Source organism: Leucopleurus acutus, assembly GCF_964270905.1.
Source record: "Leucopleurus acutus genome assembly, chromosome: 10".
NCBI classification, from domain to species: Eukaryota; Metazoa; Chordata; class Mammalia; order Artiodactyla; family Delphinidae; genus Leucopleurus; species Leucopleurus acutus.
This window is the reverse complement of record NC_139153.1, coordinates 53,224,646-53,251,202: the sequence shown is the minus strand read 5'-3', so window position 1 is coordinate 53,251,202 and position 26,557 is coordinate 53,224,646. Positions and strand designations below refer to the sequence as shown.

At 47.4% G+C, this 26,557-nt stretch overlaps 1 protein-coding gene across 2 annotated transcripts in view; it reads left to right on the top strand.

The window, feature by feature from the left end:
• The first annotated feature begins 3,095 nt into the window (after positions 1-3,095).
• GPD1L (glycerol-3-phosphate dehydrogenase 1 like) overlaps positions 3,096-26,557 on the top strand; it is a 56,988-nt gene continuing 33,526 nt past the window's right edge. For both annotated transcript variants that reach the window (XM_082848716.1, XM_082848717.1), the window contains exons 1-2: positions 3,096-3,195; positions 15,631-15,808. In XM_082848716.1, the coding sequence (XP_082704842.1) occupies positions 3,149-3,195; positions 15,631-15,808 (225 nt within the window). In that variant the 5' untranslated portion in view covers positions 3,096-3,148. The remainder of the gene's footprint in view (positions 3,196-15,630; positions 15,809-26,557) is intronic.

Below are 26,557 nucleotides of genomic sequence, written 5' to 3'. Positions count from 1 at the left end.
TACTTCATCCCTGGGACCTAGCACCGCAACTGGCACACAGCAGGTGCTCAGTAAATACACACTGAATGAATGAGTAGTCAGATGAGTGTAAGATACAGAATCCCCAATTCCTGGCTCTGACTCCCCATGGGAACTCTGGGAAGTCTTTTTTAGTCTTGCTGTATCTCTTGTCCTCACTTATAATATGAAAATACACTACAGATTGTGGCAGTTTTAAAACCTGGCCCCCAACTTCTCTGACATTGTCTTACTGAGAGGTGAGGCCTATGTCCCCTCCCCTAGAATTTGGCCTCTGTGATTTCTTGACCAAAAGATCACATGACAGAAGTGATGCTGTGATTAATTTAGGGGTTCAAGTCTTAAGAAACTGGCAACTTTTGTTTCCTTTCCCTTGAGATGTTTGCTGGTAGGATGCAGGCACAAGGGGAAGCAGCTTTTGGGGAGGCCCACCCACGTGGAGAACACTCAGGCCTGCAGCCCACCAGCCAGCAGTGGGCACCGACTTGCCAGTGTGTGAATGAGCCAGCTTGGAAGTGGATCCTCCAGCCCCCTTTGACCGTGCACCCCATGTGGAGAGCGCCTCCCCCTCTGATTCTGCAGCTAAAGAAATGAATGTGGTTGCTTGGAGATCTAACTTTGGGATGCTTTGTTAAACAACAAGAAATAACCAGGCGGATGCTGAGACCTGCAAGTGGAGTGTTGCTGCCACCTGACATGCAGCATTGGCTTTGGGACCGGGTAGCAGGCAGGAGTCGAAAGGCCCTGGGAGGGTGTTAGGGACAGGGTAGGAGCCTGGTGGTGAGGGCTTAAGAGAACGAAGGAAAATGTTAGCTGGAGCCAAGAGAGTAAAGGAGACTCCAGTTATATAGGAAAGTTTGGAATAGTGTTGCTGTGCCTCCTGTAATGCAGAAAATCAGAAGTGTGCTGTGTGAACTCAATGACCTGGCTAAGGAGATTGCTAGGCTGAGTTTCTAAAGGGCTGCCTGGCTTCTCCTCGCTGCCTGGTGAGTTTTTACCAAGATACATGCATACCCCAGTTATGTTGTCAGGTGCTGTCTCCACACACCGAATCGTATACACCCTGGGACTTCTCCAGGTCCCTCAAGAGTTCACACGTCCAGTGAGATGGGCTAACTTGTCGTCCTCCAAGTTGTTTAACCCTCTTCTGGGTGACCCACAGGAGGCCAACCTCGGCAGCCCTGCTATCTTAGCTGACCAGGAGGGGGACTGGCAGAGGACCAGCCATCTCAGCACTGGATTGTCTCACTCCTCTGTCCTGGAGCTTCTCCCCTCCCCCACGACCTTCATTAAATCAATACACAAAAATGTTTATAATATATGTAAAAATGTAAAGAATAACCAACCTTCCTCTCCACTAGAACCACAATCCTGTATTTTGTGTTTCCTTCCCTTCTTTTCCCTTACAGGTATACTATGTATGTATGTATCCCTGTTGATACATGTAATTTTGCATGATCTTTGTAGCCAGTCTAGAAAATAAATGACTACTCACTATGTCCATCCTGGCACAATATGTCATGCATCTCCGCTGATTGATAAATCCTGTATGATGTTGTGCAGAATGGGTCCACAGAACATCCAAGCAGTTCATTTTCATGCAGGTGCAGTTGCAGCGTTGCGGAATGGGAGCGTCCATATAAAGAACAAATCTTTTAGGCAAAGGCTAAAAGTGAGCCGATCAGTTGGTGTGAATCTTGGCAAAGTATGTTGACTCCTCAAGTACATGAGTTCATTACTTAATTAGACAAACCTGTTTGGTAACACAAATGGCAAGGGGAAAAAAATGAATAAAGCTTGGATAGCCCATCCTTCACATCATTCCCGCTTTGGTATCTTTCCTGGCAAATAACTGAGAGCTAACCACCAGTGAGGAGTGGAGGGCATGCTCTGTCTCACTCATTCTAAGTAGTTCCTTGCCTAAGTATCATAAGTAACAGAGATAAATTTTTCATACAATGTAGAAGTGAAAACAAAAATAACAGTTAATCCTCTGGGCATCAAACTAATAAGCCTAGTATTTTTCTAGGTACTAGAGTATTTGTTTCCTCAGCCAGTCTCCACTGATATTTTAGTTCTCTGGTTCTCAATCTTGAGTCCTTTGGCAATCACCCCTTGAACTTTAAAAAATTTGAATGTTTTGTATCCCATTCCGGGAGATTCTGATGCAATTGGTCTGGGGTGCTGACTGGGCGTGGGGATTTTGAAAAGCTCCGGAGACTCAGAGCTGCAGCGGAGTTTCAGAAACCCTGGTTCACACCGCTTTGTCCTCCTCCTCAGGGTCCAGCGTGGCGCCTGGTGGAAAGTGATGCTCATAATGGATACACAGCGTCCCGTTTCTCAGGAAGGAGGGAAGCGTGGTCTCAACCGCAAACCTCCTGGTGTCCTGGGGCGAAGACCATGAGGAGGCCAGTCCTGCCAAGCCAGTGGGTGACGGCGACGCCGCCCGTGTCTAGGTCTCCCCCTCCCTAGAGCGCAGGTACTGTCCGGCCAAGTCCCGAAGGCCTCAGAAGATACACGGCCACCGCGAAGTTCGGCGGTGCCAGGTGGTTTCTTGTTTCCACAAGAGAAGCGGAAGCTGAAGAGGATGGGGTGGCCACTTCGAGCTCTGGACCAAGCCTGGTTGACTTCAGAGTCAATCCAGGCTCCTCTCTCGGCTCCAAATTGCAGCCCCGGCAGCTCTTCCCGAGAGGGTCGGAGTGGGGGGCACGTAGGCCAGCCGGGTCAGGACTGCTCCGCGGGGAGGCTAGTGCAGCCCCCGGCGCCCGGAGCGCGCGTCAGGTCGCAACCGCCCGGGGAAGCAAGGGGCGCGGCGGGAGCGTCGATCCAGGGGGCGCGGACTACAAGTCCCGACAGGCCTCGGGCAGGGCTGGGCGGTGCCGGAGCGGGGCCAGGGGCCAGCCGGGCCCGGGCGTGCGCGGTGGTTCTCGGGAGTGGCGGGGCGGGTCCTCCCGGCTGTCAGCTGTAGCCCTGTGCGCTCGGGCGGGGGTAGTAGCGGCCATTGGCCGACAGGCGGGAGGGGCGGGCTGCTGCGAGCCTCAGCTGGTTCAGGCCGAGCGGGAGGAGGCGGAGGCGGAGCGGGCGGCCGGCCAGGGAGGCGCGCGCCGGTCTGCTGCGTTCCGGCCTGGCCATGGCAGCGGCGCCCCTGAAAGTGTGCATCGTGGGCTCGGGGAACTGGTGAGCGACGGCGGGCCGGCGGCGCGGGCTCCGCCTGCGGGAAGCCCCTCTGCCGGACGTCCGAGGGCGCACGTCCCCGCCACGGCGTGGGCACCGGGCACCGCGCGTGGGGAGGCGGGGCGGGCGGCCTCGCGGCCGGGCTGGGCACCGCGCGTCCGGGGAGGCCGCGCTGAGGCACTGGGCTGGGAGGCCCTGGGCCCGTGTGCCCCCGGGGGCGACGCGGAGAGAGGGGCGGCGCACCGGCGGGCACCTGTCTGCGCTCGCGGCACTTCGCAGCGGGCGCACGGAGGCCACCTGCTCGCCATGCCCGGGGGGTTTGCGCAACATCCTCAGGGCGTTCTTCATTTCTCCTGGGCACATCGCCTGGGTCGAGGAGTTGGAGAAGGCTCGAGCGTTCTTGCTGGTGTTTCCGAATCGAGGAAACCGAGGCAGAGGGGACTGAAGGGCGCCTGCTATCCAGGTCGAGGGCGGGGCCGGCTCTGCCCTTCCAAGTGCGGGTCCCGCTCCGGCTTCTGTGAAGTCTAGTATCTTCATAAAGTATCGGGAAGAAAATCCAAGTTCCTACAGGCCGGGCTCCCCAGTAGCTCAGGGACTTTGGGAATTCTCTATTGGGGGGATGTTTGCGCAGCTTTGCTTCTCCGATAGGCTTTATTTGACTTTAGCGTTTATAAAGCACTTTGTGCCAGGCGTTCTTGTAAGCGCTTTAAATGTCAGCTCTTTTAGTTACTTTTCTGAAACTTACACAGTGGGATTATTTGATGTGTTTGGGTTACTGTAGAGGAAAGTGGACCGGGGGAGAGGAGGCAGAATATGGTATAGCATCTGATATTTTCAGTCTTTTTTCCACAGCTGCGCCCTATTTTTCCCACATCCGAGGGACTAGTATAGAATAGTTCAGAGTGATGTCCTTAAAGTCCTTGTGTTTTTTGGTGGCCGGACACTTACCACTGTTAAGGCTTCTAGGAGTCCTGCAGCAATTGGTACTAGTTACTTGGTCTCCGTCTTTAAGACTTGGCCCAGAAAGTACTTCTTGCAGGAAACCTTATCTGATTCTCCACTTTTCCATCCCAGCAAGGTGAGGGCCCTCTCCCTGTGCCTCTGTTGCTGACATCTGTCATTGCAAGGTGATGATTTATTTGATTATCTGTTTCCACTCCTCCCCTCCCAGCTCTTGAGAACAGCATCTACCTTAGTGCCGGGCATATGCTAAGTAAATACTAAATGAATGTCTAAAAACTAACTTTTTAATGTAAAAATGTAATTGTATATGATTTGGCAATAATTCACATTGTTTAAAAGGTACCAAAAACCCCACAAAAAACACAGTGAAACATCTCTCATCCACTGTTGTCTCCCAAGGTATCTCCTGGAAGAAAACCACTGTTATCAGTTTCTTCTGTTCTTTCTGGAAGAATTCTATCAGATGCAAGCGAATGTTTACATATGTTCTTTTATCTCTCTGCCCTGCAAATACTAGGATATTATGCACTTTTCTGTAAACTTTTTTTTTCAACCAACAACAGAATGTTCTGTCCCACATGTAATGGAGTTGGTACCTGCCCACTGCAGAGCTTCGTATGGACCTTCAGCTGGACTTTGCCAGTTCTGATCCCAAGGTCACTTGAGTGAAATGTCAGCTGCCTTGTGGGCCGTGAGACTGAAAAAGCGCCCATTCAGCGCGTGTTCTTTAACATTAGTTTCCTCTTCTGTAAGAGGCCACAGAACCACAGATGACAGCACCTTTTCCTCCTTTGCAAGGTGCAGGAGAAGTGGCATGGCTGGGCTACGCCAGATATGGGCCTGAAATAAGAGTTGTGAAGTGACCCTCCTGTGGCCCTGCCCCTCCGTCCCCCCTCCCCCCGCTGGCCCCATGCCCCCGGCTTCCCGCAGCTTCTCTCTGATGTACTTGACTTCTTCTTGGCTCACTCCAGCCCAAGGAAATGGAGTAGAACTTGGCTAGTGACACTGGAGCAGAGCAATTGAGAAATGTGCCGATGGTCTGGGCTGGCTGCCGATTCTGTTAATGATGGGATCAGACTGGAACAGTCATTGGCTTCCTTGTCGCTGCCCTGGGTGCAGAGCCATGCTAGTCCTAGAGAGAGGCTCACGACCTCCCCAGAGAGATTCAGGAACTTAGGGACAGAAAAGGACACAGAGAGGCTGTCCAGGGGCCCACTGAGTGTTCAGCTCTGGTCAAAGACATTTGACTGTCTGCTCCATGCAGATATGGTGGTTTTTCCAGGGATAGGAACACAAGTGGACACCATCTCTTCCTTCAGGTCACAGATAGATAAGGATTTGGAAGATAAATTCAAAAGAAGTACAAAGTAGAATGAAATATCTGTCACAAGATTAGACATTTTAGATTGTTTTTTTGGTTTCTGTTCTGAATTTTTTTTTCTCACGTGGCATGCAAGATCTTAGTTCCCCAATCAGGGATTGAACCCGTGTCCCCTGCAGTGGAAGCACGGAATCTTAACCACTGGACCGCCAAGAAAGTCCAAGAGTAGACGTTTTAAATAGTGTTTTTTTTTTTTTTTATTAAATAGTGTTTTTAGTAATGTTTCTTAAAATGTGGTCCAAAGACAACTTGCATCAGCATTAGCACTGAAGCTAGACTTGCTGAATCATATTCCCTGAGTGAGAGTGGAACAGATTTTTCCCTAAGAGATTTTAGCCTTCTGCTGATTTTAAAACAGGTTACCAAAAGATGGACCCTTCCAGATGCTCAGGAATAGGAAATTACTTAAGCAGTGTTTACATTTGGGACTTTTTTTTAAAAGAAATTTATTTATTTGCTGTGTTGGGTCTTTGTTGCTGCGCCCGGGCTTTGGTTGCAGAGAGCGGGGGCTACTCTTTGTTGCGGTGCATGGGCTTCTCGTGGTGGCTTCTCTTGTTGTGGAGCACGGGTTCTAGGCACGCGGGCTTCAGTAGTTGTGGCGCACAGGCTTAGTTGCTCCGTGGCATGTGGGATCATCCCGAACCAGGGATCTTACCCGTGTCCCCTGCATTGGCAGGCAGATTCTTAACCACTGTACCACCAGGGAAGTCCCTACATTTGGGACTTCGAAGCAGCTCAGAATGCTTATGGAAACAGTGATGTTACATCTATAGCTAAAAGGTGGCTCTAAAGCTCACATTGGTGCGTCCCCCAATGTAAATAATCATCAGTTGCTATGCAGATACCTGAAGACTGACGGGCCTGTCCCGCCCTCCCTCACCTCTTTTCCTCTAGAAGGTGGGAGAGAGGAGGCCAAGGGGGCCTCTTGCATCCAGCTGAGCCCTGTTGTGCTGCCCGCTGTGAGGATGCAGGGAGGTGCTTCCTAAGCGGCATGGCTTTTCTTGGTCCTGGTGACTCACAATAGCAACAGAAAGGAAAAAACAAGCTTCTTAGGTTCCTCCAAAGATGAAACAAAGTTCCTTCACCAGAACCTTGGGAAGGGTACCCAGACACAGTGCAAGATGCAGCTCTAGAACTAAAACCTCAGGGCTGTATTTGCAGTCTAAGTCCAGAAACACCCCACACCTCCTTGGGAGGCCAGGTCAGGCAGCAGTGGAAGGAGGCACTCGGGATTCCTACCCCCTGGGTTTCTGGCCACATCAAGTTCTAGGTCCTTGAGCAAACTGCTTCTCTCCAAGAATCATTGCTCCTGACATGGGTACTTGCTGTCTAGGATCATGGTGAGGATGAAATGAGATGATCTGAGAGAGTGCAAAGTGACTAGCACCCAGCAGTTGTCAGCTAATGAAAAAATGCTGTCTGTGTTAGTTCCATCATCCTTGAGCAGAGCCATCACAAAACAGACCTTTTCAAGGTCAGTGGTTAATAAGGTGGAATTAAAACCCAGATCCTTCTAACTCCAATGTCCATGTTTCTATAAATTCTTAGCATTTTCAGTGAGAAGTGTACTTTTACCAATGCCAGTCACAAAATGCTAAGGAATAGAGGCAGAAGAAGGGAGAAGATAAAAGAGCGGGAGGTGTTTCCAGGAGTTATCTTTTGCCCTTGTTTTCAGCACAGCTTGACTCCTGGGACTGAAAGTCAGGGAGAGCTTTGGCCTACTTTGCACCGATGAGTGAAGCTGGACATGTGGCTGACCCTTTTTGTCCTGTTGGAAACATCTGAATGCAGCCTGGCAGCTCTTCATCCCCCAGTGTCATCGTTTTTGACTGTGCTGCTCAGTGCCTGTGATGATTCGTGCTGTACCCCCACGTGGAGAGCTCGAAACAGTTTAGGCATCTGCGTGTTAGCTCCTCTGAGGTCAGAACGACCCCTTCCTGGTCCACAGGCGACGCTGACACACCTCTACTGTGGAAGCTGGAGGGAGAGGTAGTGGCGGTTCGGGCTGACCTGGGAGGAGACCCATTTCCCTCAGGAGCCAGGCTGAGGACACCTGCCAGGCTGATCCGCACACCTGTTTCTGTTGTTGTGCAGTGTATACATCACAGCTATATTGGGAATGAGTCTGATTTTCATATCTTAGCCCTCTTTCACCTCTTTCATCATTCTTCACTTCCTCCCCTCCCTTAAGGGGGATAATCATAACAGTTACCACTTAGGGTCATTTTCTGTGTCTGGGATGTGCATTATTTCATTTAAATCTCATAACAAGTCTATGCGGTACTACTATTATTCCTATTTTAGGTGACAAAACTGAGATTAGAAAACTTTTCAAGGTCAGTGGTTAATAAGGTGGAGTTGAAACCCAGATCTTTCTAACTCCAATGTCCGTGTTTCTATAAATTCTTATCATTTTTAATGAGAAGCATACTTTTACCTGAGAACAAATCCCATCATCACAAACATATTGAGTAGCTTACCCTCCCAAAAATGTCTAGTATAACAATATTCCACTTAAGAAAAATCAAATTGAAATGAGGTCTTAAAAATCATCCTGGAGAGACTTCCCTGTCAGTCCAGTGTGTAGGACTCTGTGCTTTCACTGCTTGTGGCACGGGTTCGATCCCTGGTTGGGAAACTAAGATCCTGCGTGCCTTGCAGTGTGGCCAAAAAAAAAAATCATCCTGTTCAGTTTCCCTCCAAAGGAGGCATCCCATTTCTTGTAGACATGACATGATCATAGTTTACTGTTTTTAAGGCACCTGATCTTAAAATTAATCTAGTAAATTAATTATTAGAAAAGTCTTATATTTGAGAGGAGAATCTGTCACCTCCAGCTTCTACCCATTAGTCTGTGAGCAGTGCTGAGGCGAGCCTACTCTTTTTTTTTTTTTTTTTTTCTGGCTGCGTTGGGTCTTTGTTGCTGTGTGGGGGCTTTCTCCAGTTGCGGCAAGTGGGGACCACTCTTCGCTGCAGTGGCAGGCCTCTCATTGTGGTGGATTCTCTTGTCGCGGAGCACAGGCTCCAGGCACGTGGGCTTCAGTAGCTGTGGCTTGCGAGCTCTAGAGTGCAGGCTCAGTAGTTGTGGCGCACGGGCTCAGTCCCTCCATGGCATGTGGGATCTTCCCAGACCAGGGCTCGAACCTGTGTCCCCTGCGTTGGCAGGTGGATTCTTAACCACTGCACCACCAGAGGAAGCCGAGCCCACTCTTTTCTAAAACATGTCCCATTGGATAGAAGAGTCACATGTCCCCTAATCTTCCCTGTGGCAGGCCAAGTAGTATCTCCAAGCCTCTCAATCCTTGCTGGTGGGAAGTTGTGTCTGGGGTCGTCAACCATCCAGGACTTTCTCCTGCCCCTCATCCCTAACTCCCAGGCTTGTTGATGTCAGGAACTAAGCCAAAAGTCCCCCGACTCCTTTAAGGTTATCCTAGTGGCACTTTGCCATCATTCTACTTTGGGGCTCAGTTCCTTCCACAGTTGGGTGCTAGGAACTTCATTGATTATCTGTTGCTGCCCCAGTATCTCCCCTGAAACTTAATGGCTTCAAACAGCAATCATTGATTAGCTCCTGATTCTGGGGGTCAGCAATTTGGGCTAAGTGGGGAGAGTCTTCTGCTGGTCTCACCTGGGCTCACTCATAAGGCAGCGGTCAGGTGTTTAGTGGACTGGGGCTCTTGGTCCTCGATGCCCCCTTTCACAGTGGGCAGGTTTTGGCCAGGCTAATGGGGGCGACCGGCCACGTGTCTATCTTTCTGCAGCAGGCGAGCTTGGGCTTCTCCATGTCGTGGCTGGATTCCAACTTCAAGAGAGAGTTCATGTAAATTCCTCACATAAGTGGAATCATACAGTAATTGTCCTTTTTGTAACTGGCTTATTTCACTTAGTATAATGTCCTCAAGGTTCACTTCTTTTTGTAGCATGTGCCAAAATTTCTTTCCTTTTTAAGGCTGAGTGATAGTCCACGGTATGAATATACCAGCTTTTGTTTATTTGTTCAGTCCATCAGTGGACACTTGGGTTGCTTCCACCTTTTGGCTGTTGTGAATAATTCTGCTATGAACATTGGTGTACAAATATCTCTTTAAGATTCTGCTTTCAAATCTTTTGGGTATATGCCCAGAAGGGGAATTGCTGGATCATATGGTAATTCTATTTTTAGGTTTTTGAGGAACCACTGTATTGTTTTCCATAGCAGTTAACATCATTTTATATTCCCACCAGCAGAGCACAAGGGTTCCAATTTCTGCACATTCTAACACTTGTTTTTCTTTTGTTTTAATATAGTAGCCACACTAACAGGTGTGAGGTGGTGTGTATTTTGTTAATCGCATGTGATGCATATGATCATATGGCATATACAATTTTGCATCCTGTTTTTTGTTAAATGTAACATTCTATTTGAGGCTTTTCCTCTGCAGTTTGGATTTTGATAGAAAGACTTTTTTCATCTGCTTCTCCCCCTCCTTTTTTTCTCTATGTGAAGTTGTTCACATTGATCTTTTTTCCTCTGTGGTTGCTATCTTTGATTTTTAACTTATAAAGCTTCCCTATCCAGAGATCAAATAAACATTCACCAAGTTGAATCTATTTTTAAAATACTTTATTTTTCACATTTGCATCTAATACTCTGGCATTTGATTGTACTTTAAAAAGCCCTTTAACTGCAAAGAATTACACAAAATGTTAACAGTGGTTCTCCCTGAGTGGTAAGATGATAATTTTTTTTTGTCTTTCATGTATTGCTTTTATGAATAAGAAAGTCGATGTTATTTAAACCAAAACTGATCACCCTCTTCTCTTGGATCCACACATAGGATCAGCTCTGGGCACGGGATGGGGAGAATCTAGCTGAACCCTTGTTTGTTCTCCCTAGAGAGTTTCCTCCTTGGTAAAAGAGGGATGGTCTGTGGCGTCCTTTCTGTGCCAGTAAGCTTCTGCACCCCATGCAGTTCTGGGAATTGTCAACCTGACTTGATAGGCATCCTGTTCCTTGGCTGATTAAAATGTCACATCTTTTTAGAGAGGAAGAGGTGAGTGAATGCCAAGGGGCTGGGGCAAGGGGGGTGTTGCCAGTGGAGGTTAGGACCTCCAGCAGGTGAGTGTCTGTCCAGCTGGGGCCCAAGGAGGGAGAGCAGAGTGGTGAAGACATGGCCTGGGCTGCGGATCTCTCCTCTTCCACTGACCACCAGTGTGATCCCGGGAGTTCAGTGTCTTCACTTGAAAAATGGGGATCGTGATAGTCCCTGTCTCAGAGGGTTGCTAAGGCTTAAAACAGATAATGTGGGTAAAGCATTGAAAACAGTACTCTGGTGGTAATCAGATTGCGATACCTAAATGTATCAGACGAAGGGGTTATACCCCTTCAGTTTATACAATGTTATTTGTCAATTACATGTCAATCAAAAAACAAAAAGCAAACAAACAGTGCTTGACACCTGGTAGTCAGCAAACCCCTACCCTCTGCCTCTTGCCCATCCTTCCCTCTCCCCTTCCCTTTCCTCTGCTCCTTTCTCAGCCTCCTCTCCCTGTCTCCCCCTGCTGCTCATAACCTCTCCCCTCCCCCTTCCTCCACCTCCCACCAGGTGTGGACTCTGGGTAAAAGCAGAGGACAGTCTCCATGCCCCCCCGTTCCTGCACCTTTGCTCCACGGGCCCTTCCCTCTGACTCGAATTCTCCCCCACCCCAACCTTAGACTTACCAGCTTTATCCCCTGTGTCCTCTGTGCCCGGCACAGTGTCTGCATGGCATAGGTGCTTAATGTGTATTCTCAACAAAATGATTCTACTCTACCCCTCAGCAAACAGGAATTAGTAGCAAGTGTGGGCTTTGGAAACAGATCTGGGCCAGAACTGCTGGCTCTACATGGACAGCGTGACCGGGTGACTTATTCATTCTCTCTGAGCCTCTACTTCTTCATCTGTAAAGTGGGGATAACGTGGCTGCTGGAAAGATGAAATGAGCTCTTGTGTCAAATACCCAGTGTGTACCCAGCTGGCACTGGGTCGTGATTTCCCACCCTAAGTCCCTTTTAAATTTTGTTGGCATAATATTGCTGAGGTTGCAAACTAGTCTGTATTTTGAGGCCCAAGACTTGTTGATAAGTAATTCATGATTCCATGGGAAATGTGATATTATACTCCGGAGTAAAGACCCAAGACTGGCTGTCAGCCGTCCTGAGTCCCCCTCCCAGTTCTGCCACTACCTGGTTGAGTAACCCAAGGTCAGAGTGACCGAGCCTCCTGTGTCGTGTCTTAATCTGCCAGGTGGAGGTTTAGATGGAATTAAACCTTCTTTAAACTGCCCTTTTCGCTTTTGTTTTGCTTATTCACTTAGACTTTCTTTAAAAGTTGACTTTAAAAGAAAACTTTATATCACCACTCCAAAGACCGGAAGTAGAAGGTAACAGCAGCCACCAACAGAATGGAAACAAAACAGTATTATAAAACCCTTGCCAGATACTGGTCCCTGCCGAGGCTCTGAGTGGAGGCCGCCTCATACTTTGGGAAGAAGGGACATTCACACAGGCTGGGGAGCTGGGAAACACCGCAACACTCACATGAGACATTCGGCGCTCTCTCAGGGAGGCCAGGAGAGTTGAAAAGGGCACACGTGCGTCATTGTCACTTGGTGCTGTGTGTGCATGTGTGTGTGTGTGTGTGGGCAAGCGCTCAGCCATTGGGGCTACCTCTGGCCCCCACTCCTCACTTGGGGGAGAAGCGGACTCATCGCATACCTGGCCTTTAGTAGATGGACGAGCTGGCAGGTGGAGCAATGGCTGCTTGTGCCCTTGACCCAGCCGTGTTAACGATCTGTGCCTGACCAGGCTGGAACAGTTACAGGACAGCCCCTGAAACAAGGAGACGCCACCACCGTGGCCATGGGACCCCAGCCCCGACCATGGCTGAGCCACACACAAACTGCCTCCATGGACTGGACTGGACGCAGTATTTTTATTTTATTTTAGACTCAGTTCTAATATATCTGTGCATGTTTTTAGACTGGTCCTCTGTAGGCCAGGCATCTTTTTAGGACAGGGTTTTCACTTATATGTGGATTTTATGTAGTTGCCTTCAAACACACGGGTTCTTCCAAAACACTCCCTTTGCTATTGGATCCTGTTCCTTACACATATGTGACAAACACATTTAGTACCATTTCAGAGCCACAAGGGAGTTTTGGGTATGGATTATACTTAAAAACAAAAACAACTTTATTCAGGTGTAATTGAAACACAGAAAACTCAGACATACTTAATATTTGATGGGTTTGGAGATAGGAATACACCCATGAAACCATCACCACAATCAAGGTAATAAACATCCATCACCTCCAAGAGTTTCCTCCTGCCCCCATCTCCCCATTTTTGGTGGTGAGAATATTCAGCACTATGTTAGCTATGGGCTTGTCGTATAGAATATATAGCCTTTATTATGTTGAGGTGAATTATATACTTTTGAGGTTTTATAAACAACACAGAAAAGATGGACAGCAAAGAAAATACTTGGTTCAAATGGAGATAGTACTGAAAGAGATTAAAGCAGAACAAATTAAAGTGTTTTCATTTCTGATCTTCCAAAAAATATATTATTGTATAAGTTATATAGAAAGAACAAGACTAGGCCTTATAGGCATTAGAATCTTTTTGTTCATCTCCCTGGATTCTTTTTTTTTTTTATTTTTGGCTGAGTTGGGTCTTCGTTGCTGCGTGGGGGCTTTCTCTAGTTGCGGTGAGCAGGGGCTACTCTTCGTTGTGTTGCCCGGGCTTCTCATTGCAGTGGCTTCTCTTGTTGCAGAACATGGGCTCTAGGCGCGCGGGCTTCACTAGTTGTGGCACACGGGCTCTAGAGTACAGGCTCAGTAGTTGTGGTGCACGGGATTAGCTGCTCCACGGCATGTGGGATCTTCCTGGACCAGGGCTCAAACCCGTATCCCCTAGCATTAGCAGGAGGATTCTTAACCACTGCGCCACCAGAGAAGTCCCTCCCTGGATTCATTCTTGAATTGAATTTCATGCTTCTTCCCGGTGTCCATCTCCTCCCTTCCCTCCCCTCCCCCATCCATGAGTGGCAGATCCAACAGCTTGGCCCAGAATTACCTGGAGTTACCTCAGCGTTGCTGAGTCTGATGCATCCCTTAGCTACCACTGCAAAACAGCCCACCCTCTGCCAACTTGGTGCTGAAAATAACAAGCACATGTTGTTGCTTGTGCATCTCTGGATCAGCTGGTTAGTTCTTGGCTTGGCCCGGCTCCCTCACGTGTCTGTGATTAGCTGAGTGTTGGCTGGAAGCTCTGCTTTGCCTGCATTTCCCATCCCTGATGCATGAAGCCCTTTTTGCTTCTCTGCAGAGGTATGGTCTTCCTCAGCACCGTTCCCATGTCTTCTCCCTGGACCCCAGCCAGGTCTGTCCACCGTGGTTCCCTCAGCTGAACGCTGGGCAGGCGAGCCTTCCCATGGATTACCTGGGTTGCATCTGAGTCCTTTATGTTAAAAGTCCCTCGCAGTTTACCCTTCTAATCACGTGTCCCTCATTCCCTTTCACCTCTTATCACACACAGGATTGTGAATTCCTTTTACCTTGTTCATCTCTCAATTGGGTGGGAAGCTTTTGAGAGCTGTGCCTTTTATATCACCAGCATCTAGCCCAAGGCATTATGTGCAAAAATAATTGGTGATAATGCCAAGTCTCCCAGGTAATTCTATTGTGCAGCCAAAGATAAACATAAGGATAACTGTCTCCAATCTGTTCTTCTGCATCAGCTTGGTCCCACCCCCTTTCCGTCATCACCCCTTACTCCATTTCACAAATTGTCTGAATCGTTAGGAAAAATCATTAGAAAAAATAATAAATGCCCTGACACGTGAATTCTCAAGGTGCTCTTTACCATTCTTTCCTTTGCTCCTCACACCAGGAAAGTTATCTAAGAAACTATTTCTCTGTTCAGATTCCTGTAAAAGAACTTGATTGGTTCAGCTGGGATTAGGTACCACCCGCGGCCCAATCAGTGTGCACTCAACACACCTGTGAGATGGGCACAGGTGCCCGCTGACCATGATCACCTCTGCCACGGGGACCAGCCGCACACCCGCGGCTCTTGTGCAGAGGACTGGCGTTAACTAGCATCTTCTCTTCCCCTGTGGGAAAGCCTATTGGAGACTGATTCATTACCAGAAAAGGTTTGGTGAATAGAGATGCAGAAAAAAGGGAGCTTTTAGAGGCCTCTGGGTGTGTTCTGGGGGGACCCATGCCCTTGCTCTGCTCCTTTTCTGGAATCCACTTGGGACTTGTCTTTCCTTTATGACTGCACATGGAGCCTGTTGCAGTTCACCAGAACACAGCTTATTCTACGGTAGCTGCATGTTAATCTTGATGGATTTGAAATATAGCCTAGTTGCTTCAGAGACTTCATGAACGCTTGAAGTGTTATTTTTATGCCATCTTTCAGGTGGATTTCTCTTCCTTCTGTGATACTCTCTTCCAAGATAGGTTGGTGCTTACTAGTTTCAAGGGGTGGTGCTTTCTGACCTTGTAGCAAATTCTGGGGCTTTCCTGATCATGGGGTGGTATTTCCAAGTGAAAACAACTAAGTTTCAAACAGCTTGGACTTCCCTGGTGGCGCAGTGGTTAAGAATCCGCCTGCCAATGCAGGGGACATGGGTTTGAGCCCTGGTCTGGGAAGATTCCACATGCCACGGAGCAACTAAGCCCATGTGCCACAACTACTGAGTCTGTGCTCTAGAGCCAACGAGCCACAACTGCTGAAGCCCACATGCCTAGAGCCCGTGCTCTGCAACAAGAGAAGCCACCGCAATGAGAAGCCCACGCACTGCAATGAAGAGTAGCCCCTGCTCACCACAACTGGAGAAAGCCTGCACGCAGCAACGAAGACCCAATGCAGCCAAAAACAAACAAATAAATAAATAAATTTATTAAAAAACCAAACAAACAAACAGCTTGCGGCTGAGACGACATCACATCTGAGTTCTAAGCTCAGTGCTTGAATCAGAACACAAGTCTCCTGAAATACAATCTAGTGCTTTTTCTCTTCTGCCCGAGTGAGTTTGTTTTCTTTTCCACTGTTTCTTTTGCAGGGGTTCAGCTGTTGCAAAAATAATTGGTGATAATGTCAAGAAACTTCAGAAGTTTGCCTCCACGGTCAAGATGTGGGTCTTTGAAGAAACGGTTAATGGGAGAAAACTGACAGACATCATAAATAATGACCATGAAAATGTAAAATATCTCCCTGGACACAAGCTGCCAGAAAACGTGGTAAGACTTTGGTTAATTCTAAAAGTTACATTCAGCTGAGTTAGCACTTGGGATGTGGGGAGATGGGAAACCTGCTTCCCCGGTCTCCTGTTCCTCTCTACCACCAGGTTCATTGCTTGGTCCGTTTTGGTTTTCCTGACTCTGAACGTGGGCCTTGTGTTAGTTTGCTGGAGCTGCCATAACAAAGTACGATAGACTGGGTGGCTTAAACAACAGAAATTAATTTTCTCACAGATCTGGAGGCTTCACGTTGTCTGGAGGAAGAAATTTTCCTCTACCCTTCTAGGTTCTTGTGTCTGGTCTGAGAATTAAGTTGACATGAGACAGATTAACAGGAGAAAATCAAACAAAAAAAAGTTTAATAACATGTATGCATAGGAGAGACCCAGGAAAACTACGTCATTCACCAAAATGGCTGAAGCCCTCACCTTAAATATTATCCTCAGCTAAAGACAAAAGAGGATGTTGAAGGTGGGGATAGTCAGTTCTGGGAGGTGATGGGGAAAGCACAGTAAACAAGGGTAAGGTGGTTACGTAGATTTAAGTCAGTGCCTTCCCCTTTCCTGAGAGTTTCTAGAGATTTGGTCCTCCCAGCTCTTCCAGGTACTTAGAGGGAGACCCCCTTACAAATGGAGATTTCCCTCATGAATGTAAATGTTTCTTACAAAAGGACAACTCCTACTTGGCTTTCAGTTTCCTCCTTGTCTGCTGTTTCTTAAAAAACAACCACCTTAAACTAATTAATGTGCCAGGGCTTCCCTGGTGGCGCAGTGGTTGAGAGTCCGCCTGCCGATGCAGGGGACACGGGTTCGTGCCCCGGTCCGGGAAGATCCCACATGCCGCGGAGCAGCTGGGCCCGTGAGCCACGGCTGCTGAGCCTGCGCGTCCAGAGCCTGTGCTCTGCAACGGGAGAGGCCACAACAGTGAGAGGCCCGCGTACCACAAAAAATAATAAGAATTAATGTGCCAAAGAGGCATATTTTGAGGTGGCAAAATCTGCTCCCCTACAAAGCCCAAGATCAAGGTGTTGGTAGGGTTGGTTCTTCTGAGGCCTCTCCTGGACTTGTCTTCTTCCCGTGTCTCCACGTGGTCCTCCCTCTGTGTATCTGTGTCCTAAGACAGACACCAGGCGTGTTGCAATGGGGCTTACCCCAGTGACCTCATTTTAACATAATAACCTTTACAAAGACCCTGTCTCCAAATACAGTTGCATTCTGAGGTACGAGAGTTAGGACTTCAACATATGAATTTTGGGGAAACACATTGCAGCTCATCACAGGCTACTTTCTTGGCATTCAGAGTGGTGGTCACATCAAAGCTAGAACTAATAATTTTGCCTTTGTATTGTGTCTCTTGGTAACTCCCGAGATACCTGTTGACGAAAAATTAATCAGTCGGTCTAAGAAAGAAGTAGAAATTTTATTCGAGCCAAATTGAGGATTATAACTTGGGAATAGCATCTCAGTGTTGAGAACTGTTCTGCCCATTAGAAGTCAAGGCATAGTTACATATGTTTTTTGAGACAGAGGGCTTTATGTTAAATGAATTACTGACAGTTCATACAATCCAAATCTGTACAAGATAAAGAAGGAATGTTATGTTTAAGGAGTTGTCTCCTTGATGCTAAGAGAATGTTGCTCTTCATGGTTGAGCAGGTATTTCCGCCGATGGGGAAGGTTTGGTCCATGTGTAATGCGGATACACAATGCACAGTAGAAGGGAGAGAGGAGGCCAAAGGGCAAAGAAAATTTTTTTGGTTTAATTTTTTCTTGTCTTGCCACAAAATATGAATTTTATTTCACATACCCTTTCTAAGCACATGGACTTTGGTCCATCCCTAGGCCAGCTAAGGCACTGGTGAAACCGTGCACCTCAGATTGGGACTTGAACCCACGTGCTGGGACTCAAACCCAGCCAAAACCCACAGTCTTCCAACTGAGGTCACACACCTGGTTTCAGGACTTAACGAAGCTCAGGTTCTTGATGTCTTATCGCAGAAAGAATTCAGTGAGAGACAAAGTGAAAGGTAAGAAATGGATTTATTTAGAGAGAAACACACTCCACAGAGTGTGGGCCATCTCAGAAGGTGAGAAAGGCACCAGGGTATGAGGTTGTCAGTTTTTATAGTGGTGGGTAATTTTATAGGCTAATGAGTGGGAGGAGTATTCCAGCTATTTTGGGAAGGGGCGGGGATTTCCAGGAATTGGGCCACCACCCACTTTTTGATCCTTATGTTACAGTGAGCATATACTGAGGCTCAAGGTCTGGTGGAAGTTGACTTGTCCACCATCTTGGACCCATTTAGTTCTAATCTGTTTATGTCATGTCCTTGGGCTATGTCGTTCTTTCAAAGGTTGTGCCCTGCCCCCTTCCCTCCTGTTTTATTGGTCTGTAATTAAAACCAAGGTCAAGACCTAAATTACCGAATAAGATTGGAGGAAATAGAAAATGGGAAGACTGACAGTTTAAAATTCCAGCTTATTAGGCCTGAGCAGGAAAATCTAGGTTATTGCCTCATTCCAGTGACTTGCAGAGGAAGGAGAAGGTGAGCCTGAGAATGAAGATGGTGACCCGGCAGCTTGTGTGAGTGGAATTCACAAACTCCTGTTCCAGATTCACCCTTGGATGGCTTTCTGTAAGAGTCTGTTTGAAAACCAGCCCAGGTGGCTGCCTGACTCCTAGCAGGGGAGACAGATTTGTTGGCTCATGAATGCCAGCAAGTTTGGAGATGCAAAGACTTTGCTCACTGAGGATTTCCAGTTGCCTTTGGCTACAGTGTTCATTGGTGTCAAGCCCTGTGCAAAGTAGTTTACATATATCATCATGTTACCCGGAAACTGGGTTTACCTCTTGGATTTATTACTTGGAGCAAGTAAGGAGAACACCAAGGATCTTTCCTAAAGCAGTGTCTCCCCAGCAACAAAATTGGGGAAGTTTTTTTTTGGCAAGAAGTAGATTTATTAATATAGGACGCTTGTATGAGATGCAAGCGGTCAGGCGAGGGAGCTCTGCCCTGAGGTTTAAGTGGGCTACAACTTTAGAGTCAAAGGAAAGGGGGAGAGGAAAAATTGGGGAAGTTTTAAGCTAAAGGAACATGCATACTCACGAAGGGGCTTGGGTGGTGGACTGAGTGAGTCCAAGCTAAAGTGGATTGAAAGTTACAAGGGTCTGAAATGGTCAACATCATCATTCCTTAGGTTCCAGTTGATCTGGTGGTGTTTAAACCCGAGGCTGGTTTAAATCCTGCAAACCGCTTAAGATAGTGCTTTAGGCCAGTCTAACTGGGAGTCTTTACAACTGATGTGTTATCTTTGCTATTGTTACTTCTCTTGCCTGATAAGTTTGTCCTTGATCCTTAATTACTGAGACCTGTTCAAAGGCAAGCACTGTGGCTCAGATCACAAAATGGCTTAAGCCAAAGATGGCTTCTCTTCTGTCAAGAAAGCCATGCCTTGTTCTATTTCTCCAGGGAACCCCATCCCTGTCTGGTTACAGTCTCATTTAATGTTCTCAGTGACCCTCTTAGGTTGGTGCTATTAGCTTTCTTACTGTGATGGTGATTCTGATTTTATAGGGGAAGAAACCAGGGCTCAGAGAGGTTAATGAACTTGCCCCAGGTCACAGAGCTGGTGGCTGGCACACCTGTTCCTGAGCCTGCTGAGTCATGGCCTTTTAGACAGTGATGACTTGATGACTTCCCTGTGTCACTGCACTAGGGCTGGGCAGCGTTTCCCTGCAGTTACTCCTGGTGCAGTAAGTGAGGAGAGGAAGGTTCCCTAGGGTTCTGAGCTGGGCAGTTAAGTTACCCAAGTATCTGATGGAAAGAGTAAAGGTGCCGCTGTTCCCGCGGCTCTGGAAGGCCTCTGAGGTCATCTCTAACTATGCTTGGTGCAGACCATTCCTCCGAGCTTCCCTTCTCATACCTGTCGGGATCAGTTACTCCTTCCCTTCTGTAGAGAGTTCCTTCCACTCTGTGTGGACCACTCTGTACCCCCACCTGCCCCAGGTATGTGGGCTTGACTTTCTGGGGTTTCGTTCTCCCAAGGTTCCTAGCGTAGTGCTCAGGGAACGTGGGGGGAGGTGAATCTGCCAGATGGTTCTCTGCCTGCACAGAGAACAGGGGAGGAGGGGGGAAGGAGGGAGTCAAGAGCCATGTCCCTCAGAGCCTGGCCCATGACTGACTCCAGCCCCCACCTTCCCAGGTGCCCAGGTGTGGACGAGGGAGGAACTCTGTGCTCCCAGATGGTTGATATCTGAAGCCTTGTAGGCTCATGACGATTAGTGTATCCATTCCCTGGACTGGACATTTGCATGGTTTCCGGTCATTTGCTGTTATAGACAGTGCCCCCGGGAAAGGCCTTGTCTCTGTCCCAGGGATGGCATCGCTGGGTCACAGGGATGCAGCCTGTAATCTGCCAGATGGCATCACTGGTTTCCAGCGTGATAGTGAAACTGCACAATCCAGATTGGGACTTGAACCCACTGTCTTTTTTTTTTTTTTTTTTTTTTTTTTTGCGGTACGCGGGCCTCTCACTGTTGTGGCCTCTCCCGTTGTGGAGCACAGGCCCCGGACGCGCAGGCTCAGCGGCCGTGGCTCACGGGCCCAGCCGCTCCGCGGCATGTGGGATCTTCCCGGACCAGGGCACGAACCCGTGTCCTCTGCATCGGCAGGCGGACTTTCAACCACTGCGCCACCAAGGAAGCCCCCACTGTCTTTTAATTAAAATCATACACCTGGTGTCAGGACCTACTGAAATTCAGGTTCTTTATGTCTCAGCTCAGAAGGAATTTAGTGAGAGACAAAGTGATAGGTAAGAAGTGGATTTATTTAGAGAGATACACATTCCATAGACAGAATGCAGTCCGTCTCAAAAGGCAAGAGCACCCAGGGAGAAACACACTCCACGGACAGAGTGTGGGTCATCTCAGAAGGCCAGAGGCCTCGGGGTTACAGGGTTGTTAGTGTTCACAGGCTGGCTAATTTCATAGGCTAATGAGTGGGAGGAGTATTCTAACAGTCTTGGAGAGGGGTGAGAATTTCCAGCAATTGGACCCCACCCACTCTTGGGCCTTTTATGGGGGGCCTTCAGTCATGGTGCCTGTGGGTGTGTTGTTTAGCATATGCTAATGTATTATAATGAGAGCTTGATGAGGCTCAAGGTCTACCGAAAGTCGAATCTTCTGCCGTCTTGGGCCTAATTGGTTCTAACCAGTTTATGTTGTATCCTCAATGGCTGTGTCCTTCTTTTAAAGGTTGTGCCCTGCCCCCTTCCCTCCTGTTTCAGTTGTGCCCATCTCCACACACCTAGTGGGGTTTGAGAACTCACATCCTTCCACATCCTTGTTGGCACTTGGTAGAGGACACCCAGGGTATTGGAAAGTTTTATTTCTTAAGCTGGCAGAAGGTACACAGGTGCTTGATTGTTTGTTTTTTCTTTGTGCTTTCTAGGTTCTAGAATTTGTATGTATGAAATGTCTCATGATAAGTAATTTTAAAAGTTGAACAGTGGTGAAGCATGGTGGTGATGGGCACACCTTGGAGTCGAGGGCCTGCTCTGAGTGAGCCTGGGCAGCCCCCCTGCTCTTGGTAAGATGGGCCCCTGTGAGTAGTTTCCTTAGCGGTGCTGTGAGGAGTAAATGAGGTGATTCACATACATTGTTTAGTGTTAAGAATCTGTTACAAAGCTAGGGCTTTGTTTTTGTTGGTTTTTTTAAAAAAATTTTATGTTTATTTCAGAGTTTTTCAAATACCTCATTCGATCATTTAAAAAGTCAACTAGTGTTAGACCAAGACCGATCATTGTTACCATTTTTTAAGATGAAAAGCCAGACATAAGATTAATTGACTCAGAGCGAGTGTGGATCTAGAGCTTAAAAGCTGGCTTTACTCATTTCTGTCTTGCGGATTCAAGCAGAAGAGATGTGCTGCATTTCATCTGTGTCCGATTGTTTTTTATGACGTCTGCCACTTCTGCTGATTGAGACTCTGAGTCATCCTTGCTTGGTGCCCCCAGACTGCTGCCCGCCTGACCCTTCTCCAGGTCATCACGTGCTCATATGTGACCCCTCCCCAGGGGAACCTTCTGTAACAATGACATGACCATGTCATCAACTTCTCACTAAAAACTGGGGCAGTCTGGGTTTCTGATTTCCCCTTAGACCTGAATGGAAGAACATTTCTTATTTCCTGTCACTGCAGGATAAAAATTGTTGGTCCTGTGTTATGGCTGTCTGTCCAGGGCCTTTGTTTAGAGGAGGTCACCCAGGTAGAGAGCTCTTCTGCCTCAGTCCGGCTTTAACCAACCTCAGTGTGACACCAGTATTGACAATTGCAGCATCTTCTGTGAATTATAGTTGTCATGGCATCTCATCTTTGTCGTCTTCTTTTTATTTTTCCCCAAGTTTATTTATTTATTTTTGGCTGCGTTGGGTCTTCATTGCTGGGCACGGGCTTTCTTTAGTTGCGGGGAATGGGGGCTACTCGTTGCGGTGCGTGGGCTTCAGTAGTTGGGGCTTGCGGGCTCTAGAGCGCAGGCTCAGGTAGCTACAGCGCACGGGTTTAGTTGCTCCACAGCATGTGGGATCTTCCTGGACCAGGGTTCTAACCCATGTCCCCTGCATTGGCAGGCAGATTCTCAACCACTGCACCACCAGGGAAGCCCACATCTTTGCCTCCTAAGCCTTGCCAGCTCTGTTTTTAAAAACAGCTTTATTGAGATAGAATTCACAGACATACAATTTACCATTAAAGTGTACAATTCAGTGGTTTTTAGTATATTCACAAAGTTGGGCAACCATCACTGCAATCAATTATAGAATATTTCATCACCTTAAAAAGAAACCTCATGCCCTTTAGCAGTCACCTCTTATTTCCTCCTGTCCCCAGCGCTAAACAAGCACTAATCTACTTTCTGTCTCTAGATTTGTCTGTTGTGTACATTTCATGTAAATGGCACCATACAATACGTCATCTTCTGTGACTGGCTTCTTTCATTTAGCGTAATGTTTTCGAGGTTATCCACGTTGTACCCTGCATCAGTACTTCATTCCTTTTTATGGCTGACTACTACTCTGTTTTACGGGTGTACCATATTTTGTTTATCCATTCTTCGGTTGGTGGACATTTTGTTTGTTCCCACTTTTTGGCTATTATGAATGATATTGCTGGAAACATTTGTGTAAAGTGTTCTGTGTGAATACGTTTTTAGTTCTTTTTGAGTATATACCTAGGAGTACAGTTGCTGGGTCTTATGGCAACTGTTTAACTTTTTGAGCAACCGGCCAGACTGTTTTCCAAAGTGGCCACACCATTATACATATTCCCACCAGCTGTGTGTGAGGGTTTCAGTTTCTCCACATCCTCACGAACACTTGTTATTATCTAACTTTTTGATCCCAGCCATCCTAGTGGGTATGAAATGGTATCTCATTGTGGTTTTGATTTTCATTTGCCTGATGGTTAATGATGTTGATCATCTTTTCATGTGCTTATTGGACATTTGTATATCTTTTATATCTGAAAAATATAAAACAGTATACCATTTGTATATCTTATATATCTGAAATGTGTATTCAGATCTTTCGTCCATTTTGAAAAATTGGGTTGTCTTTTTTGTGTGTGTGTGGTACGGGGGACTCTCACTGTTGTGGCCACTCCCGTTGCAGAGCACAGCCTCCCGACGCGCAGGCTCAGCGGCCATGGCTCATGGGCCCAGCCGCTCCACGGCATGTGGGATCTTCCCGGTCCAGGGCACGAACCCGCGTCCCCTGCATCGGCAGGCGGACTCTCAACCACTGCGCCACCAGGGAAGCCCTGGGTTGTCTTTTTATTACTGAGTTGTAAGGATTCTTTATTAGATACAAATCCATTTTCAGCTACATAGTTTGGAAGTATATTCTCCCATTCTGTGAGTTTTCACTTTCTTGATGGTATCCTTTAAAGCGTAAAAATTTTAAGTTTTGATATCATTTTTAAACTTAATTAATTAATTTGTGGCTGCATTGGGTCTTCATTGCTGCGTGTGGGCTTTCTCTAGTTGCGGCGAGCAGGGGCTACTCTTCGTTGCGGTGCACGGGCCTCTCATTGCAGTGGCTTCTCTTGTTGCGGAGCACGGGCTCTAGGTGCGTGGGCTTCAGTAATTGTGGCTTGTGGGCTCTAGAGCGCAGGCTCAGTAGTTGGGCACATGGGCTTAGTTGCTCCATGGTATGTGGGATCTTCCCGGACCAGGGCTCAAACCCATGTCCCCTGCATTGGCAAGCAGATTCTTAACCACTGCACCACCAGGGAAGTACAAAAAATTTAAAGTTTTGAAATCCAATTTAGATATTTTTCTTTGCTACTAACTCTCTGGATTTGGTTCCTTGCATAGGCCTGCATTCACTGATGTGTCCTCAGTGCCTGGAATAGTGCCAGGCATTATTTGTGGTTTGGCTTAGTGCCAGGGACAGCAGACGTAGTTGAGGGAGAACTAACCAGGCTGGAGAGTTCTGTTTCAGTGCTTTCAGTGGTGTCCTGTGGGATGGAGGGTTAGGCCAAGATAATTAAAAAAAAAAAAAAATGAGCACTGACTTGGGTAGTAGGGTTGCAAGTATATCTATTAATTTTGGTTTAAAGGCTTCTGGAAATTAGAATATCAGTTCAGTAGGAGCTTCAGTGTTAACTCTTTCCTGCCTGAGTTTAGCTTTTTCATTTTCATTGGAGGATTCATCTTCACTGGTGCTTCTCAAACCTAAGTGTTCCTCAGAACCACTTGGAGAGCTTAACAGGGATCACTGGATCCACCCCTGGAGTTTCTGATTCACTGGGTCTCAGGGGAGGCCCAGGCATTTGCATTTCTAAGGATTTCCCGAGTGATGGTGATGCTGTTGGTTGAGGAACCACAGTTTGGGCACCACTGGTCTACATAATAAGTTTATATTACTCGTATAGTATTGTGAAATTCAGGGGGTTAGCAGCTTTCTTTTTTCCCCCCAGAAGCAACCTCACTTACCACGCTGGTATATGTATATAAGAATCATCAGGTAAGGTTGTCTGTACCTGAGAATCATTTTTCTGAGTGTAGAGCCAAGGATGTGAATTTCACCTACAATCTTGGCCTATGTTGAGGTTAGGAGAACAGGAGGAAACCACAATTATTTTTGAACCCCTACTGTGTGCCAGCTGTACTTTGCTCTGTGTATTACTCATGCTGTTGTGTTTAACCTAAATGCTTATTCCCTGAAGAATGTAGGCGAGTTGCCTGTGGTGTCCAGTTAGCTAACTCGTGGTAGAGGTGGGGCAAGATGCCCACACACTGCACAGTGATGGCTAATCCAGGGGGAACAAAAGAACCTTCAGGCTTGGCCCACAGACTTTACTGGCTCTGTTCTAAATGATTTTCATTATTATTAGTTTCCTTATTAACTTGGACCAAGAGCCCTGGATTCCTGGCATCAGGCGGACCAGCCATGATGCCTTTGTTCTGATTTGATTACCTGTCCGCCTTGCCAGTGAAAGGCAAGCCCTTTTCTTCTGAGCTGTCTTTCCCAACACATTTCAGGATCTTTAATGGTGGATACTCTCCGGAAGATTTTGGCAGGTGACCCATGAAATAGGTCAGCGTTTCCAAAGCAGTGTCCCGATTTGGTTCAGGGTAAAAGATAAGATAGAGGCTTAGCTCAAGCTTTAATTCTGAAAGAGGGTATTTGATTTACTGCGTTCGTTGAGGAGAGCTCATTTTGATCCTGTGTAACAGGAATCACGGGCCGTGTGCACCACACAAATGCAGCTCGGGTTACAGGTTGCTTCTGTGGGTTAAACCCTACGCACTTGGGCAAGGTCAAGGACAATGGAAGGACATCAGTCCACGCTGAGTGAGCCCCCAGGCATATTGTCCCAGAGACCCGTCACTCCCAACCAACCACAAGTTCTTTGATTTGTTGAGAAAGGAAATGTAAGAGACAGGAAGAAATCCTGGGCCCTCTGGCAGCTTCCATGGGAATATTTTGTAACGGGGGACATAGGGATGGGCTGATGCCTTAAAGGTTAAGAATTTATAGGAGGCAGGTAGATTTTTCTGATGAGTAATTCCTTTCACTTGTTTTGTATCACTGCAGAGTGCTGTTACTTATATTAATTTGAAAGTGCTCTGTGAAATAGCTGTTAGGAAAGGTGATTTTTATCCCCATTCTGTAGGCGGGGTGACTGGTCAGTGAACAGGAGTCATCTGTCCAGGTCCCACAGCTGATCAGTTGCAAACATGGAACACAAACGTACATCTTTTCCATCTTTTCTCTGGTTCTGGTGTCTTTTTTATCTCACCATGTCAGGGAAGTACAAGGTGTGTGTGTGTGTGTGTGTGTGTGTGGAGGTGGATGGGGAAGAGGAGAAACAACAGGTCCAGAGAAGAAGGGTTTTCATGAAAATTTAGGTGGCCAGGCTCTGTATGAGAAGGGGGTCGAGAGCAGAAGTCCCTAACTAAGGCTAGTAACCCAAGGGGGAGTGGGGGGTCAGAGGTCTTACAAAGGCTGGTGCTTCTGGCTGGGACCACAGGGAGAAGAACATAATGTGTGTATGTGTATGAAATAATGAGCCTTGCCAATCAGGGACAAACAGAGCCATTGTATGTTGGCATCGGGGCTAATGGAATAGAATAAGTAACTGCTTTTTTGGAGGAGGTAGAATCTCCAGATGCCAGGGAACTAATAGGCAGGTAGAGTCTTGGTGATGAGTCCTTGCTATCCAGCCTGGATTACCAACCTGAAGAAGCC